The 18,523-nt window shown below is 48.1% G+C and overlaps 1 protein-coding gene across 1 annotated transcript; it reads right to left on the bottom strand.

Annotated features, from left to right (window-relative positions):
- Positions 1-4,129: 4,129 nt before the first annotated feature.
- On the bottom strand, positions 4,130-18,102 carry Trem1 (triggering receptor expressed on myeloid cells 1). Its single transcript, XM_050132554.1, has 4 exons — positions 17,982-18,102; positions 13,087-13,443; positions 9,491-9,662; positions 4,130-4,519 (listed from the first exon to the last, which is right to left on the bottom strand). The coding sequence occupies exons 1-4, from the start codon at positions 18,028-18,030 to the stop codon at positions 4,417-4,419; spliced, it is 681 nt and encodes a 226-aa protein (XP_049988511.1). The 5' UTR covers positions 18,031-18,102; the 3' UTR covers positions 4,130-4,416.
- Between the last annotated feature and the right edge of the window lie 421 nt (positions 18,103-18,523).

The following is an 18,523-nucleotide window of genomic DNA, read 5'->3' as shown; positions in this document are numbered from 1 at the left end:
AAAATATTGCAGAATGGTATTGCATCACTGTTTCTATTTCCAGAACTTTGTGGACGCGTGCAAGCAGTCATCCTCCTCTCTGCCTTCCTGCCTTTCTTTCTTTTTTCTTTCTCCCTTCCTTTGTTACCTCGCATCTTGCTTCTTGGGTGTCTAATAGCACCTGCCTGACTCCACCTTCTTTCTCCCTGCATTCAGTTTAGTTTTCCCGCCTAGCTGTAGTCTTCCCTGCCATAGGCCAAAGCAGCTTCTATATTAAGCAATGGTAATGCACAGGACAGAAACTTCCACCTTCCTTTTCCCGTTCCTGTTTTCCCAAGGTCTCACCTTGCAATCCAGGCTGACCTGAACTCTACATACAGTCTAGGCTGCTTCGGACTCAGCACAGCCCTCCCGCCTCCACCTCCTGGCTGCTGGGGTTACAGGTATACACCACCATACCCAGATCTCTAGTGTTCTGTTCTAAATGCGGTGGCCCAGACATGTTCATTGCTGCATGGCACGTGGCCCTTTCTGTCCACTCCTGGTGTCCTCGGGTGGAATCTCCCTTCACCCTCTGCCCATGTGTTCAGAGGTGCATCCGCATGAACAGAGCCAATGGCAGTTAACCTTTCTTCCTTCCTGGTATTTCATGCCATGGGCCGCCATGCCAGGTTATACTGTTACTGCCATCATCCCTATAACTTTTATTGAGTATTTATTATGTGTGAAGGACTGAGACATGAGCTTTCCATCAACCCGCTAGTGAATTCTTAGGATGGCCTACTCATATGCACGGCATTTATGCTGCCCTGTGATCGACTGCCCCTTTAAAGTAGATCTGCTTCCCACATTTGCCTCTAGGTAGGTTTCAGCACAGCCCAGGGCTGCCTGGTTACGACCACATAACTTTCTCAACTTCAATATGACCTAGGAGAACCTCCAGCTTGTTTCATGGTCCGTTCCCTGCTGGGTCAGGGAGGATCACAACGGCCTAGCTCCCTTCCTACCTCAGTCTTCCCCCATCTCTAACACATCCGCTCAGCTCCCCAAGTCCGTCTTGAGAAAGAAAAGTAAACTTCTTTGAGCAACTGCCTCCCCTCAGCAGGCTACGTCCCTCTTGTTGGCACCGTCTCCTCTACCTTCCTCGCCTACTTCTCCTTACCCGAGAGGCAGAGCGACAGCCCCAGCCATACCAGCGGCTGTCACACCCCAGGTCTCCTCCATCTGACGCTTTTTCCTGGCTGTGTTATCTGCCAGTGGCCAGAGACAAGCGGCAAAGCCCCTTACAGTTGCTGGAGCATGCTGCCCCCATAGATGTTGACTGACCTCTGTCCCCAGAGGTCCCATTGAGACACTCTGAGGGAACTTTGACAAGAGGAAGCTGGCCAGGGAAGGTGAAGAAGGGAGAGTACCCTGTCCTTGTGACAGCCTCCTTCCTGCATTGCTGCCACAGTCTGTTGGGAAACACTCCGGGGCTGCCATGTTCCACCACATTGCTCCATACACCAAGATGTTGCCACATCCACTGGCCATCCATTCACACAGTTTCCCCCAAGCCAATGATGCTGAAACATCCAGATTTGCCACCTTCCAAGGTCAAGGGACAGTCTGATGTCATTATTCAGACACCATTCACCTTCTTTTTCCGAGAAAGAATCTCTCATTGGTATGAGCCTCACCAAGTAAGCTAGGCTGCTTGCCTCTATCTCCCCTCGGCTGTATTGTGTGTGCACCACCACATCTGGTGTTTTCTATGTGGCTTCTAGGAATGAAAATCAGGTTTCTGTGCTTATGTGGCAAGCCCTTTACCAACTGAGGCATCTCCTCAGCCCTTCATCTTTAGTTTCATTCTACCCATTGTTCTCAGTATGGCCATATAGCTGAGTTACTCAGGAAGCCAGGCTTACATAGTCACATCAGGGCTCTCCCCTCAGAGGCTCTGGAGTCCATAGGCCTGCAAAAAGGCCAAGACGTCTGCACCATAGCAAGCAGGCTAGGCGACTCTGACCCAGACTCCAACTGGACCAGACCCTGCAGTCCAGTCACTGGGTCTGCACCATTGCTTATTTTTATTTATTTTTCTGCCTGAGACATGGTTTCATTACGGAGAACAGATTCCTCCGGTCTGCAGTTCTCTCGCCTCACGCTCCCACTGCTGGGATTACAGATGGGCACGTTGTTCTGGTTCCATCCAGATGCTGTGAGAAGACACTCAAGGAAAACTCGGCTCAGGGGGAAAGGGGTTGGCTTGGCTAAGGATTCCAGGTCATGGTCCATTATTTCAGGGGCATCAAGGCAGGAACTCAAAACAGCAAGTCACATCCCATCTGGAGTCCAGAGCAGAGAGGATCTGCAACTGGACTCTTGCTGTCCGCCTGCTTCTGGTCAGCTAGGGTTCCTTAATCTGAAACTGTGAAGTTTATGAATGGTACGACCCATATGCAGGGTGAATGCCCCCACCTCATCCATCCATCGAGACTATGTGGCACAGACATGCCTGCAGAGGACAATTCCTCAACTGAGGCTCTCTTCACAAGTGACTTCTAGGCTATGGCAACTTGACAACCTAAGAACTATAATAGACCACACAACTTGTGTGTGTGTGTGTATGTGTGTGTGTGTGCTATAGCAGACACCACACTACATACGTGTGTGTATGTGTATCTGTGTGTGCATGTATGTGTGTATATCTATCTGTGTGTGCATGTGTGTCTGTAAGAGCTTTCCCCCCTGATTTTTGGTTTTATTTGTTTGTTTGTTTGTTTTGAGATGTGATCTCTCAATGACCAGGAGAGGGTCTCTAGACAGTCAGCTAGTCCCAGGGATCTCTCTCTCTCTGCTTCCCAAGTGCTAAGAATACAGCAGTGGTTCACCCTAACCAATTTTTTCACCTGGTTTCTGTGGACAGAATTCAGGTCCTCAAGCTTCTATGACAAGCTCTACACCAACTGGGCCTTAACTGGACCACAGCCTCCTGCTTGGTTCTTTAGGCAGAAAACAAACCTACTGAGATGATCAGCTTCTGGATCAGTCCTCCAAAGATTTATGGCAGAGCACCAAGATAAAGTGAATCCCTCCGAGGCCTCTCCCAAAAGATGAGACTATAGGATTGGCAATGCCCAGTGCTTATCAGTGCCACCCAGGGAGGGATTATACAGAGAGCCATGTTCACAGGGAAATGTCCTTCTGTGAAAGAAGCATACCTTAAGACTTGGGATTTCTTCATGGGAGTAGGGGAAAGTCTCTCTGCCAGGAATGTGTTTACCCCTGAGATGTGTGGAACAGCCACTTCTCAGCCTCTGACTGAGATCAAGTGAGCTGGATGCTATGTGGTGAGATGTGTTTGCTCTTGGGAAACTTGGGACGGATGTGGCCCTAAGCATTGTGGAAGTAGAATGAGCTAACATACCATCCTTTCTTTACCCACAGGGTCCCTTTGTCTTTAGAGTCCAAGGAGATAGAAAACAAGAAAATGCCTGTGTGTCCCAGAAACAGCATTGGGGCCACAGGGCACCTGGGAGGATATGGAGAGGTGAGAGGGAGGTAGAGGCACACTGGGGACAGCCTCCCCAGCCTGGGATGGGCTCCTCTCCTGCCATGCCTGCCCTGTCTCAGTCCAGGAAGAGGACATTCAGCTGGCAGCAGAGCCCTGGCTCTCCGTCTCTCTGACTTTGGAGCCCTTCTGCAAGGGAACTCTCTAGACATCATTCCCACCAGGAGGTGGTGGCTTGCTACTCCTGCGGCCTCCCTATGGTCACATACACCTTGGCCTTCACAGGCTGCCGTGAGGAGTCAACGAGAAAATGCACACACATGTTGATGCATGTACTTATCCCATCCTATGGATGCCATCTCCTCCTCCAAGAGTTTCCCAGACAACAGCATCCAGCTTAACTTGATTTCCCTCTCCCAGTTCCATAATCCTCAAGGTGGGATTTTGTCTTCTTGGCTTATAGTTGGGAGTGTTCAGAGGACCACACAGGAAGACAAATCTGAGTGTCTGATTCCCAGAGAGGAAGGCCCTAGAGGCTGGGAGAGCAGGCTGCTTCACAAACAAGGGCCTGCACAGGTAGCTAGATTTGTGATGCCTAGTGGGAATAGCAGCTGTCACCCCCTAAACCTCACGAATCCCATGAATGGTGACAGGGAGGAGCACAGGGCTATCTTTATTTCAAACCAACATCTATTCAGGCAGAATGGTCAGGGGGTGTTGGGTTTCCCCTCTTCTGAGGGTGCAGAGCACATACCCAAGATGATGGATGAACTGAGAAGAGTGAGCAGAGCCAGTAGGGGACATCCTGGACCTTAGATGTCACCCATGATTACAGATTCAATTCATTTCACAGTCTCTCCTCAGCCCCACCCCACCCCAAGCTCTTCTTGTGAGATAGACGTGGCTGAAAGTCATAAGTCACTGCTGTGTGGCTTCATGGTCTGTCATTCAAATGACCTCTGTGTGACAGCAAACAAGACAGTGAAGATAAGGGTCTTACTGAAGAGTCCACAGACCACAGGAACAACGATGCTGGATATGGAGACCCTGTGGAGAGATGAGATTGAAGGTTGATCAATGACCACCCACACTGCCAAGTCTATGGAATTCTTCTCCATCCAGTCTTTCCAACTTAGATCCTCCCTTCAGCCTGTGGAAAAGTTAGATGCAGTTTAGTTGATCTCTTCCTAAAATAACCAATTAAAAATGTGTTTGCAGGAGAGCCTAGGGTTCAGGTCCAGGAGATGCATAAGGAGGATTCACCCGGGCATCTTGACCTTCAGTGTGGAATGGCGTCAGGTCCTTATCTAGGGAACCTGCTCCCTGTTGTCCCCATTCTCACCTGCTTCTGGGGACAGTTGTCCTACCTTAGCCTTCATTTTCCTCTCCAGAAACCAAGAAGAATCCAACCTTACTGAAAACCCCATTGTGGGGTTGTCATGATTGTAGCAAAATGCTTCTCCAAGTTCCAGATAGACAGCAGTAGACATAAGAAAGAGACCCACCCAGGAGAGAGAGAGACAGAGAGAGAGAGACAGAGACAGACAGACAGACAGACAGACAGACACACACACAGAGAGAGAGAGAGAGAGAGAGAGAGAGAGAGAGAGAGAGAGAGCGAGCTTCACCTGACCTGGGCAGATAGGGAAGTAGGTGAGGACATGGTGTTTTACATGGTAGGACACAGGGACAAAAATAGTAGGTGACAATGATTCAGACAGAGGCCACATAGAGTATTAATGATATATAACTGCGGGGTCTCTGCAAATGCCGCAACCATCAAGTCTGCATGAGGCAAGAAGGAAATTTGTTTCAGCAAAACTCAGTAGATGGTATTGGTTCAAACTTCAAAGTCTGACCCAGAGAGTTTATTTTAGGGGGAAGTTTTCTGATTACTATTAACTCAATTCTTTGTGTACAACAAATCTTAAATAACAGGATAAAATTGAAACTCTTCAAAGTACAAATGACCTCTTTCTTAAAGATGATTTCTATTGACTGAGAAACAATGCTAAAGGTAAGGGTCTAGAAGGAAGAGTCTGGATAAACATTAGTACATAAGTGGAATGTGAGGGTTTGGTCAATGATCTACTTAGTAAAGGGTGGATCTTACTAAAGCAAGAAAGGTTTAGTGAATAACGCTATGGTACAATCATACTACATAGCAAGGTAAAGTTTTGTTGGTCTGAGTCCAGGCTATAATTTTTCTCCAAATATGGCTAACAATAAGTATATAAATGGGGGCAGGGTCATGGAAGATCACTAGGAAATAGAATTGAGTGCAATTAAGGAATAAATCACAACAGTAACCTTGAAAGCAGTATGTGTACTCATCATGGTGATGGACTGGAGCAACCTGCCCATGTATGCTGACTCCACCCCAGGCTCCCATCCTGTCCCCTATAAAGGGACAATATCCCCAAGGCCACGTGGTAAGTTTAGCAGCTGATTGTGCTAGAGAGGCAACCAGGATAGGAAGGCTAGTTCCTGTCTCTCACCTTGTTGTTGCCACAGTATCTACCCTGGTGGCAGCCTCAGCTCCCAGGGAGCCTGCTGCTGGAGAGGCCCTGCTTCTGGTCTTTGCTAATGCTATTGCTTCCTAAGTCTAACCTGCCAATGTCCCATTGTAGTTCCTTGGACCCCGAGCTGTTTTCATGCACTGGGCTCTAGGGCACATCCCCTCACAGCAGCTCTTTGCCTGTCTGTGGGGTCTCTGGTGTTGCATTGCTAGGGCTTCCCCTACCCAGTGACCGGATGCAAGAATATATATAGAGTATATATATTCTAAGCCTTCTGCCTCCAACAGAAACAGTTTCAACTGGTACCCAGACTCCCTCACAGGACCCAGTCTATGCCACACCTGGGAGACTGGCCCTGATTATGACCCTCTATTGACTTTCTTTCCCTGTTACACTTCCCTGACGGCTCTGCCAGGGATTACTTCCTAAAATATTTTCACAAGGCTTACTTTCCCATGACCCATCTTTAGAAGTAAGCTTGTCACAGGAAAATGGTGCTCCCTGCTGTGCCTGTCCATCAGCAGGTCAGTCTTTGCTCTCCTGTCACCTGGGCAAACAATTTGAACTCAAACATTTTTTTCTTGCAGACAGCTGGGATGACCGATGCTGTCCTGTCTGGACTCTGGCCAACAAAATAGTCACAAATATTACAGAATACTAATAACTGGTGAATAACTCTAGTCACGTGGTATAAAGTTAGCAGGTGGCAGGGGTGTAGCAGTAGTGACAATGTGAGCTACAATGTACCTCCTGCGCCTGGGAAAACAAAGGCAACAGCGACAAACTAACTTCCGCAAAGATGGTTCAGTGGTTAAGAGGACACACTGCTCTCCCAGAGGACTGAGTTATGTTCCCAGGACCCACACTGGGCAGCTCACAGTTTCCTTTAACTGTAACTCTGAGGGATCCAGCATTTTTTCCAGACTGCGGCAGCCCCTGGGCTCCCTCACACAAATCACACGTGCATGTGCACACACACTTAGTTAAAAATAAAAGTTTTTTAAAAAGAAGGGAAGATGAATACTGACTCTCCCTAGACTGCAAACTTTCACTGCCCCATGAAGGCAGCTACTCCATGCCAGGCACTTGAGACGGCACCAGAGAACCATGCTCAGAAAGAGGACAGTGTGTCTGCCTCCTTGTCTGGAACAAGAATCCACACTCAGAGAAATGAATGTCATGACCACTTCTCCTCAACTTTACTAAAAATATTTTTTCCTTGGTGCTGAGCATGGAACCAGAGCCTTGAGCACCCACATTCTCTGAACTATATGCCAATGTCTAGAGGAATGTTTTAAAATTCCAAACCCTCTCTGTTCAGCCTGCTGTCCCACAGCCTCAGTTCTGCACTGTGGATCATCTGCAAAGTCTGCTTTTGTGGTTTTATTTATTTTTAATTATGTATAAAGTGTTTGCCTGAATGTATATTTGTGTACCAATTAGGTACAGTGCCTACCCGTGGAGACCAACAGAGAGTGTCAGATCCCCTGGGACTGGAGNACAGAGAGTGTCAGATCCCCTGGGATTGGAGATAGATGGTTGTGTTCCACCATGTGGGTGCTGGGAATTGAACTGAGGACCTCTGAAAGAGCAGCTACTGCTCTTAACCTCTGAGCCATCTCTCCAGTGCAGACAATTTCAATATTTAGAAGACATTTTCTATATGTGATAGTATGCAAAGTGACATAAATGCCCAAATTCTCTCATGGAAATTTTTTGAAAATAAAAGATTTTTTAAAATTATCTGAGTGGTGGTGGCTCATGTATTTAATCCCTGCACTTGGGTGGAAAAAGCAGGAAGATATCTGTAAGTTGAAGCCAGCCTGGTCTACAGAGTGAGTTCCAGGACAATCAAGGCTACATGGAGAAACCCTGTCTCAAAAAACAAAAATATTTTTTTAAAAAAAACACTATGAAAAGTCAAGAGTAGGTAAATGATTGTGAGATTTATGGCTTTTCTGATTGACAGAAAAGTATGTATTTATTGAAATTATAATTCAGTGTAGTAATGTTGAAGGATTTCAAAGATATAGTCTTTGTAAGTAGTTCTGACTGTGCTGGAGCTCACTACATAGACCTGGTTGGCCTTGAACTCACAGAGATCCTCCTGCCTCTGCCTCCCGAGTGCTGAGATTAAAGATGTGTGCCACCATGCCTGGCTGAGAGATAATCTTACCAGGGAAAATTACTTTATGTATATAACTAGAACTGGGGCCATGCTAAGGTATATATTAATAAACACTACATGGAACCATGCGTGGGGACATACTAGACTAGGGAAAAAAAGGATTTTTTCACTTTTGATGCAGCATTTAAATGAAACATTAACCTTCAACAGCAACTGTAAGGAGGGCCAGGCATGCAAGGTGGCTCTTACCCAGCAGGTGTGGCCTGCTGCTGCAGCGGGGATCAGTACTGGTGAGAAAATGACACTATTAGAAGGTGGCGAAAAGTTTGAAAGGCTGGAATTGGCCAGCGCTTTAGGCCACCGTGCATTCATTAATCCATCCATCTACTTTTTCTTCCGTCTATCATCTACCCATCCTTTCATTCATCCTTCTATTTATTCATCTATCCATCCATTAATCCACGCACGCAAATATCTATTCAGGCATGTGCTCACTCACTCATCGAGCCATCATCCACGTGCATCCGTTCCCAAGAAACAGCACACCCATAGCCTGACCCCTTCCTCTTCATTTTTCTCAATGTCATGACCACGGAGGGAAAGGTTTTGTCATATGCTGCCACCATGATATACTGCTTCACTGCAGATCCAAAAGCCGTGTCCTGAAACCTCCAGAACTTGGAGCCAAAATAAACCTGTCCCATTTTAAGCCTATTGTCTGGGTCATTTGTTACAATGATGGAGAGCTGACAAACATAAACGCAGGTTAGAAATCTCCTGAAACATCTTATTTTAAAATATTGAGACCAAGGGCTGGGCTAGTTTGATCCCTGCCACTGCGCAAAGGGAACCATGCCTCTGAATGCCTACCATTCCATCAGGGTGGAGTGGAGTGCTCATGCCAGTACTAAAACCAAACAAACTAAGTCAGTTCAACAGCACAAAGAGCATAGGGAGAGTCATAGACATGGGGAGGTGGCAGACAGCATCCTCTGGTCTTCTAGGATCTCAACAGTATCCTTGGGAACTAAAGCCACAAGGGGTCGCTGGCTCACCCAATGTTACATCCATAGCTGGTCTATCTGACATCGGAATCCGTCTGCTTCTGGGTTGGCAGGACTGAAAGTATTCATCAAAAATGCCATTTCCCTCCTCTTACTACTCTGACGTGCAGGGAGACACAGAGGGCGAGCTGGGGAGGGTGGGAGCCTCCTCCTCAGTCAGTCGCCACCTCCTCCCTCCCTGGGAAATTCTGCACAGACCTTTCTGCTTCTGCTTCTGCTCCAGCCCACCGCAGCTTCATGCCCACATCCTCTCAGCACATGGACTAGGAGATAAATGGCGTCCTAACCAGGATCCCAGAAAACATACCTGGGAACATTTGTCATGTTTGGGTAGGTGACTCCAGGGTCAGGAGAAGAGATAACAGCTGTGGATGGTTTCATAGTCCTGTCTCTGCGTGGGTATTTTGTGGTAATCGGGATGGGAAATGTAGTTGGGCGTATAGTAGTTATGATGCCAGAAGTGGATGGATCTGAAGAATCTGCAAGAAGACACATGGTGTAGAGAGATAAATGGACAGACATATAATGGACAGAAGATTGATGGATGGACAGACGGATGGATGAATGAGCAGAAGAGAAGTAAGCTGGGGAGGGAAAAAGAACATGGCTATTCAAGAAGCAAGGATTTTTTTAAACTAAAATCCAAAGAAGCCAGCCTGAAGCAGGGACAGAGACAGATGAGTGAAGGAGAAAAGGAGGAGGGCTGGAGGGGCGTGAAGGAAAGACTCCTCGGGCTGTCTGAGCTATGGAAACATTCTCCTTTGCTGCTGTCCAGCTCTCCACCTCCCCCTTCTCCCCCTTACATGCTCTCTCTGCCTCTGTAAGTCACGTCTCTCTAAAGGTGTCCTTTACTGTTGTATTGCATCTGAGCCTCAGCTTGGGCTTGGCACAGACTCCCTGGTTCTAGGAAGGGAGGCCTGTTTCTCTTTTCTCTGCCTTCCTTGATCACCCACTATTACCACTGGGGATGTAGTGCCCAGCAAGGTATCAGCTGGTCCTCAGTGAATTCAGAAGTTCATAAGGGGTGCATAACTGCATTGGTCCCCACTGAAGCCTAGAACCTCGTTCCTCATAAGCAACTGTCACTTCAGGTCCGCTGAGCCAGGATCTGCATGAAATAAGGAGTTCAGGTGGTTTATGTCCACAGCAAGGACTGACATACACAGTTTAGGGGGCACCAAGGGCATCTTGGGTGGAGTAGATTACAAGAGCTTCCTAAGAAGAGAACATAGCAACCATGGATTACAGTACCTGCAGCCAAGCTGCAACCCAGCAGGGCTTCATTGTCCACAGCCCAGTCACTTCAATGACATGACACACCACAAATCTTTGGAACCTGGACCCCTACTGATGCCAGTTTCACCCAGTCCTCAGACCACCAGCCCTATGGGTAGATTGCATACGTGACTTCTTATGGTCAGCCTCCAACTGCCCTGCAGGCACAGGTAGCTTGTCCAGGGCTATGACACTGTTGCTTAGGATACCACCACTGCCACAGTCACCACCACTAAGGCCATCTCTGCAGCGTAGTTGACATGCAGCACTCGGCCTGTTTACCCAGCCTGCAGGCAGCAGAGAGCAGCCACCATGCCTATCCACCACAGGCCAGTAGAAAGTCAGCCAAGACTAGTCAACTTCATTCTAGTACAGGGGTGGGGGGTGGAACAAGCCCTGCCTCAGACATGGACAGAGCGACTACAGTTATCCTCTGGTCCCAAGAGCTACCCCTGTAGCCAGACACCACACCTCTACTCTACTCTGTTGGGAGTCGGTCTCATCATGAAAAGATGTCTAAAGGGAACACCAGCAAACAAGGCAAGGTCTGATCTGAGCCTAGGGCCTGGCCTCAAATGGGTTAAGGTTCCAGTTCCTGGAAATAGACTTTCCCCACTAGAGAGACTGGAGTTACCCCTGTGGCTGCTGTGCGTGCGGTCTGTTTCACGCTTGAGATCTCCTGTGTTCCCGTCATGCAATACTGCTGATCCCTGATGACTTCGCTCATTGTATGACTGCTTTCTGCTGCCTCTATCCCATGTCCCCTTGCAAAGTGCATATAAGATGCTCTGTGTGTGTGTGTGTGTGTGTGTGTGTGTGTGTGTGTGTGTGTTTGAGACACAATATCACTATGTAGCTCTGCCTGTCCTGGAACTCACTACAAAAATCAAGCTGGCCTCAAACTCACAGAGATTCACCTGCCTCTGGCTCTCAAGGGCTAGGATCAAAGGTGTGTGCTACCATGCCTGACTGATGCTGAACTTCTTAATAAACATTCTTGGCATAAGACGTAGCTTGTGCAAGACCTCCTGACCCCAACTTTCCAGTGTTTTTATTACTTCTGAACTCCTGGCTCTCCCTCTCAGGTCATCCTCCTTTCAGCCGTTCCTCTTCACAGCTGTCTAGTTATGACCTGAGCAGTGCCTCTCAAGAACTATGGGCAAGCAGCCATGGAACAACACTAGTTATGGTCAACAAAGCTGTTGTCTCCCTCCAGTTGCCCTGCTCAAGCTGGATCCTACAGCCAAGTCAATATAGCCTATAAGGTGGCATTCTGAGGTGCCCACCCTACACTCTAGTAGCCCAAGTGCTTACGGGTAAGAGTCTGAAGGATTTCCTGGACCAGGAGAGAGTTAGAGGCACCTTGGAGGCATGAGCAGAGGTGGGCAAGGGGGTGAACAGGGTGGAATGGGCACTGGAGAGCCAAATGGCTTCTAGAAGCCTGGTGGACCCATGGATGAAGGGGCAGATCTTGCCGTGTTATAGATCCCCCTATAAATCTTGAAGACTTGGCCAACAGTGCAATTTATGTCCAAGAATCAAATGGTAGAGACCCTGGATCCAGCAGATTTCCTTAAGTATTATGAGGTTGTTGGGATGAACAGGAGAAGTTTACAACCTGTGATCCACGTTTACCTGAATAAGGAAACAGGAAAACCTGAAAATGACACCATCGTGTCCCAGGAGGATCCACCAACTGCCAAGGTCGCTATGAAGCGGCTTGAAAGGAGATTTACAAGCAAGCAAACTCAAAGTCTCTCTTGACTGAAGAAAGCCTCCAGTGAACAGCGTGTAGATTAGCATGCACCCCAAGAGAGCAGAAGAATGTCACCACCCATCTGCAGAGGCCCTGATGACCTGGGGGATCCCGGAGGATTCATAAGTGTCCCCCACAGAGGGCTCTGAGGTTTAGAGAGATCCCCCTCTGGAGGAAGAAATGTCCAGCACCAAGCCAGAGAGTGGCAAATCCAACCCAAACTGTAGAAACCAGGAAATGCCTGGAGAACAGAGTGCACCCATTGTAAGCCTGAGCACTTCCTTCCCAAACCCTCCCCACCTTTGACTGATGACTGTGGCAGAAACGGTGCTGGCAGCTTGTGGGGTGCAAAACCTGGCCTTAAAAACTTTTGCCATCTTCGAAGACTGTCCTGAACTTTCTTCAGAGATGACAATGGCCTGTTCTGAGGTGGTTTGTGTGAAAGAAAATGAGGTGGCACAAATGGGTATCCTGGACCTTTGATGAAACAGATTTATTGCTTAAGCCAGAATATGTCCCAAATGTATAGTTCCATATTTATAATGTTGGCTATGACATTGTTATGAAGAAACATTAAAATAATTAGCTAAATGGTTAATTAAAGAAAGGAAAGGCTTCCTAAGGACAAGACTTCTAAGGGGAGATCTCAGAGAAACTAAATCATGTCCAAAGTCTACTCTTCCTCTTTGCCCAACGGGAATCCATATGCAAGAGCCCTGAATTACTATTGGACCAAGGGCCTGCCAACAGCCTTGGATGGCAGGCAAGGAAATTCTGACAGGAAGTCAAGCTGCTAGGAATCCTGGGCCACTGCCCCATCCTTGCTGGCCTGCCTTTCCCTCCCTCTCCCCAGAAACTTCCTGGTCACTCACCCTTGGTCACCACCAGGCGGACAGGATGGAAGAGCAGAACAGGGTCATTAGGGGGGTGATAAATCACGCAGCGGTACAATCCAGAGTCTGCCTCTCGAAGATCAGTCATTTGGACATGCAACATGGCCTCCCCAGGGTCATCTTTCAGTGTGTACTTCCCCATGTGGACCTCAGTGGGATTTGCAGATGGCCTCTCTGTGACCACCAATGTCAAGGGCTCCTTTCCGTCTGGCAGCCTCTGCCACGCCTTCCGGCTGCTGGCATACTTCCTGATGTTGAAGGGACAGCTCACCGCCAAGGTCTGTCCCTCGACTCGGTTATACCTTTCTTCGGCTGGGTCAGTGGCAGCTCGAGCTTCTGTAGACAGGAAAAGGGAAACAGGCTCTGTAGGGAATGGTCCCCATCCAAACTCTGCACCGGGAAGGAGTTGTTTGGTGTTTGTTTGTTTGTTTCACTGTAAGAGCCAATGATATGTGGCCAATGAGGATCAAACTTTGCAAACAATCCTTTTGTGATTACGTGTTAGTGCATGTGTGCATGTGCGCATGCCTGTGGTGCCCAGAGGCCAACCTCGGGTATTACACATGCCTGAGAATACTGTCCATCTAATTGCTTCTTTTGTTAAGGTCTCACACTTTTTACACGGAACTGGAATATTCGGCTGGACTGTCTGGTTGGGGAGTCCCAGGGATCCAGCCAGCTCTGCATCCCTAGTGCTGGGATGACTAATGTGTGCCCCTACATCTGTTTTTTTTTTTTTTACAAGACTTTCGGGAATCAAACTCAGGTCCTCATGCTTGCTTGGCAAGCACCACAGTGACTGTATTCTTTACTTCTCTAGCCCTAAATGGTTTTTAGAGGAATGAAAGTGCCCGATTGGAGACATGAGTGGCCAGGGCATGATGAGAGAGTAAGGCTGTAGAAAGGTTCCTTACAGGGTAAAGAGTGGATAAAAAGACATTCTCGAAGCACAGGATGATGTCCCTGAAGTTTGAGTTTTCCCTGAAGTTTGAGTCTTCGGGACTCAAGGAAGCATCAAGAAAAGAAAACAAAAGCACCTCCTTCCATCCTACAGCCCTGCTGATGGGCTGATGGGGCTGCCCTACCCTGAGAACAGCCCTAAGGCCCTGGTCACACAGACTGTGACTGGGTGGAGCCAATCGAAACTGGCTGTGACTACTCAGAACCCTATGCAGAGGCTGGTGGTCAGCAGGGTGCCAAGCTCCGGTTCTGTATTTTACCATATTGGCATCAGCTGCCTGAGAATGAGCCAAACAGGAGAGCGGAGTGACAGGAAGAAACGGTAGGGAGGAGAGAAAGAAACTGACAACTTTGAGTCATGACTAGCTGCGCTTTTAAGTTCCTCCAATTTTTGACAGAAACCACAGCCATGTTTCTTCACTATGTGTCAGGTGCCCCTCACTGGGTGTAAACTGCCCCCCCGGGTGTCAGGTGTCCCCCACTGGTGTCAGGTGTTGGGAGACATTTTCAGTTGTTATAAACAGGAACGGGAAGTATTGCCATGTGGAACTAATGGACAGACACGGTCAGGTGCTGTCAAGTATCCTGCAGTGCACAGGATGGTCCTCACCAGCCATTAACTCACCCAAAATGTCAGTAGTGCTGAGCTTGGAAATGCTACACACACACACACAACACACACTCACATGCATGCACCACACACACAACAACAACACACACTCGTGTACATGCACCATCCACATGCACCACACACACACACCACACACTTGCACGCATGCACCACACACACGACACACACTCACACGCATGCACCACACACACAACACACACTTGCACGCATGCACCACACACACGACACACACTCACACGCATGCACCACACACACAACACACACTTGCACGCATGCACCACACACACACCACACACTCCCATGCATGCACCCCCCCCACACACACACTTGTACTCATGCACACTAATCTCAGCCCCACTCTTGGAGTGGAAACAAGAAAATCACTTGGAATTGGGCCCATCTAGATCATCAACACCAGTTCTTAAGTCACTGAGAGACTGTATAGTTTGGCCACTCAGGCCTGGACATCCTTCTCCAGCAAAGGCATGGACAGAATGCCGGAGCAGGGAGCTAGACTTTCACTTCCTGAAACGTCTACTGCTGTTGTTACTACAACTGCCCCCCCCACATATACCACACACACTTGCACCACACACACACTACACACACACACTTCACACACACACACCACCCCCACCATACCCACACCATACCCATATGCACCACACACACGTGCATCACACACATACATGCATGCACACACTACCACCCACACTAACCACACACACAGCACACTCGCACAATACACCATACTCACAACACACTCGCACACATGTACCACACACATGCACCACACACATGCATATACACATACTCACACATGCACCGCCACCACCACTCACATGCACCACAATATACACCACACACACCCAGACAGACCAAGACTTACACTTTAGTAGAAGCCCTTGCCTGCTGGCACAGGCTGTGTCAGGCTCCAGAAGGCCTGCTCTGCCCTTACCTGGCCTTGCTCAGACTCACCTCAAGGACTCATGGGGGATTTTGTAATGAGCCAGGCTCTAAAGTCAATTAGATCTCTAAGGAAACCTTGCCAACAGGCGTCCCTGAACTCTGGTCAGAAATGCCTTCCACACTCAGCATGGAGGTGCACATCTGTAATCTCAGAACTGAAGTGGTGGAAATGGGTGGCGAAGGAAAAAGTTCAAGATAATCATCAAATGCACAGTAAATTTGGAGTCAACCTGACTACATGAGGTCCTGTCTCAGGAAAAAAAAAAAAAAGAAGAGAGTGGCAGAATGTCCCCACATACACAGACAAGCCAGCCGAGGCTCAGGGCTGTGTTAAATCAGTTTTGATTACTCCATCCCAGGATGGCTGCTCCACTCTGTGTGACACATCACAGGCCCCACCCTTGTGTTGTGTTCATGGAAGTACTGACTCACTGAAATATTACAAATGAAGACACAGGGCTGGGGGTAGGCCCAACCCTGCTCAGGCCATGTGAGAAGCTGAGCTCTCCAGCTCTAGAATTTGATGAAGAGCTGGGATTACAACCTCGGTGAGGACGGACACGGGCTTCTGTTTATACCTTTGGCCTCTGAAGTAGCAGATTTGTAGACCCAAGGAAACCCTGGAAAATATATGTTAAATGAATTCCATCTTTGAGGTCTAATGGATTGTCCACATCAAAAGCACCATGGGGGAATAGAAGAAGAAACATTTCAACATGAAATAATATCATTCAGATGCTGGACATAATGGCTCACACACTTTAAATTCAGCACACGGAAGGCAGAGGCAGGATTGCTAGGTGAGTTCAAGGCCAGCCTGCTCTACATAGACAGTTCCAGGACAGCCAGGGCTACAATGAGAGACTGTTATTCAGATCATTTCATGTTTGGATTGGTTGGAGCTGCTGGCCTGGTATCACCCATCTGTAATCCAAATACACAAGAAGCTGAGGCAGGAGGACTGCCTTGGTTATTAGTGATACCTGTGCCACTGTCATTGTTTCCGCTGAAAAATCTGTATGTCTCTGACAGGAAAATTCACACGGAGGCTGGGGATTTGGCTGTGGCTGTGGCTTAGTGGTAGAGTGGTTGCCTGGCATGTGAGAGGTCCTGGGTTCCATCCCCAGGACTGAACGAAACAAACATTAAACTAGCAGTTAAGAGCATTTGCTGCAGAGGACCAGAGTTTGCAACCATCTGTAATTCCAGTTCCAGGGAAAGCTGATGCCTTCTTCTGGCCTCCTCAGGTACCAGACATGTATGTGGTACATGCATGCAAACATACACATAAAATAAATTTTTAAAAGGCCAGAAACAAAAGCATAGACACCTGCCTTTCTAACTCTACCCCTTCTTATATTTCTGTTTATTAGCCTCCGGGATCTGACTCTCTGCGCTCAGGGGAAGCCTGGCCTGAGGTGCTCGGTGTTTGACCCCACGTTTGGGGGGGCCTTGTGCTTTATAGCAGCGGCTCTTGATCTTCTGAATACTGTGAACTTTCAGTACAGCTCCTCATGACTCATAGGTGTCATGGGTGACCCCCCAACTGAAAAATAATTTTCATCTCTACTTCATAACTATAATTTTGCTACAGTTATGAGTCTTAATGTAAATATCTGGTTTTTATAGTTGTAAGTGACCCCTGTGAAAAAGTCATTTGACCAACAAACAGTGCTGAGACCCACGGATTGAGAACCGCTGCTTTAGCACTTCAGAAGGGCAGAGCTTCGTGGGGTTCGGGAGGTGGCCCCACCAGCAAAGCACTAGCCGTGCAGAGGCCTGAGGACCCGACTTTGGTCTCTAGCACCAAGGAAAGTCTATTGTGGGGTACGCACTTCTGTCCCAGCACCAGGCAGGTAGAAACAAGTGGGTCCTTAGGACACACTGGCCACACAGATAGACAAACTCCAGGGTCAATGAGAGACTCAAAAGCAAGGTAGATCCAGGTGTGGCAGTGCAGGGCATCCTTCAAATGTCAGCAATGAGGAGACAGGAGCAGGAGCAGATAGAGGGGCAGCTTGGTCTATATAGCAAGTTCCAGGCCAGCCAGGATGCATAGTGAAACTGTGTCTCAGTTAAAAAAAAGAAAAAAAGAAGAAATGAAAGAAAGAAAGAAAGAAAGAAAGAAAGAAAGAAAGAAAGAAAGAAAGAAAGAAAGAAAGAAGGAAGGAAGGAAGAAAGTGGAAAGCAATTGAGGAAGATACCCAGCACCAACCTGTATGTACACACACACACACACACACACCCCACACTCACACGGCTGCTAACGTCCTAGGCCAGATTCTCACCCGCTCCCACCTCCTGCCTGCCTTACCTGAGACAAGGAATGTCCACAGCAGCCCCCAGAGCCCAGCCTTCCTCATGCTCCAAGTTTAGCTCCAACTGTCCAACTGCCTCCGTGGGCTGCTGGGACAGCTATAAGACACCCCTGTACCCAGACTCTCTGGGGAGTTTCACAACAGGACATGAGGCCATTCCTGGGAGGTACATTCCTGTTACTGGCTACCCTGCTTGCTGACATCATTAGGGCTTCCCGGGGACAAACCTTAGTTTCCACCCCACCCCCCCGAACCTGTTCCCTCTTCTCCGAAAATGATTCTCTTCTCTATCCTGTGTTGTTGCTGTTTGAGGGTTTGTTTGTTTGTTTTGGGGGGGTTTGGTTGGTTGACTGACTGATTTCATTGTTTTGGGTTTTTGCATTATTTTGTGAGACAGGGTGTGTCACTATGTGACTCTGGCTGTCCGGGGACTCACTGAAGACCAGGCTGGCCTAAAACTCACAGAGATCTGCCTCTTCCTCCTAGTGCTGGGATTAAAGGCACCCCCCTCTACCCTATAGTAATAAATATTTTTGTT

This window comes from Alexandromys fortis, unplaced genomic scaffold (genome assembly GCF_014885135.2).
Source record: "Alexandromys fortis isolate MF-2015 unplaced genomic scaffold, M_Fortis_MF-2015_v1.1 scaffold_395, whole genome shotgun sequence".
Taxonomy (NCBI): Eukaryota; Metazoa; Chordata; class Mammalia; order Rodentia; family Cricetidae; genus Alexandromys; species Alexandromys fortis.
Note: the sequence above shows the minus strand (reverse complement) of the source record. Positions and strands in the feature narration are given on the sequence as shown.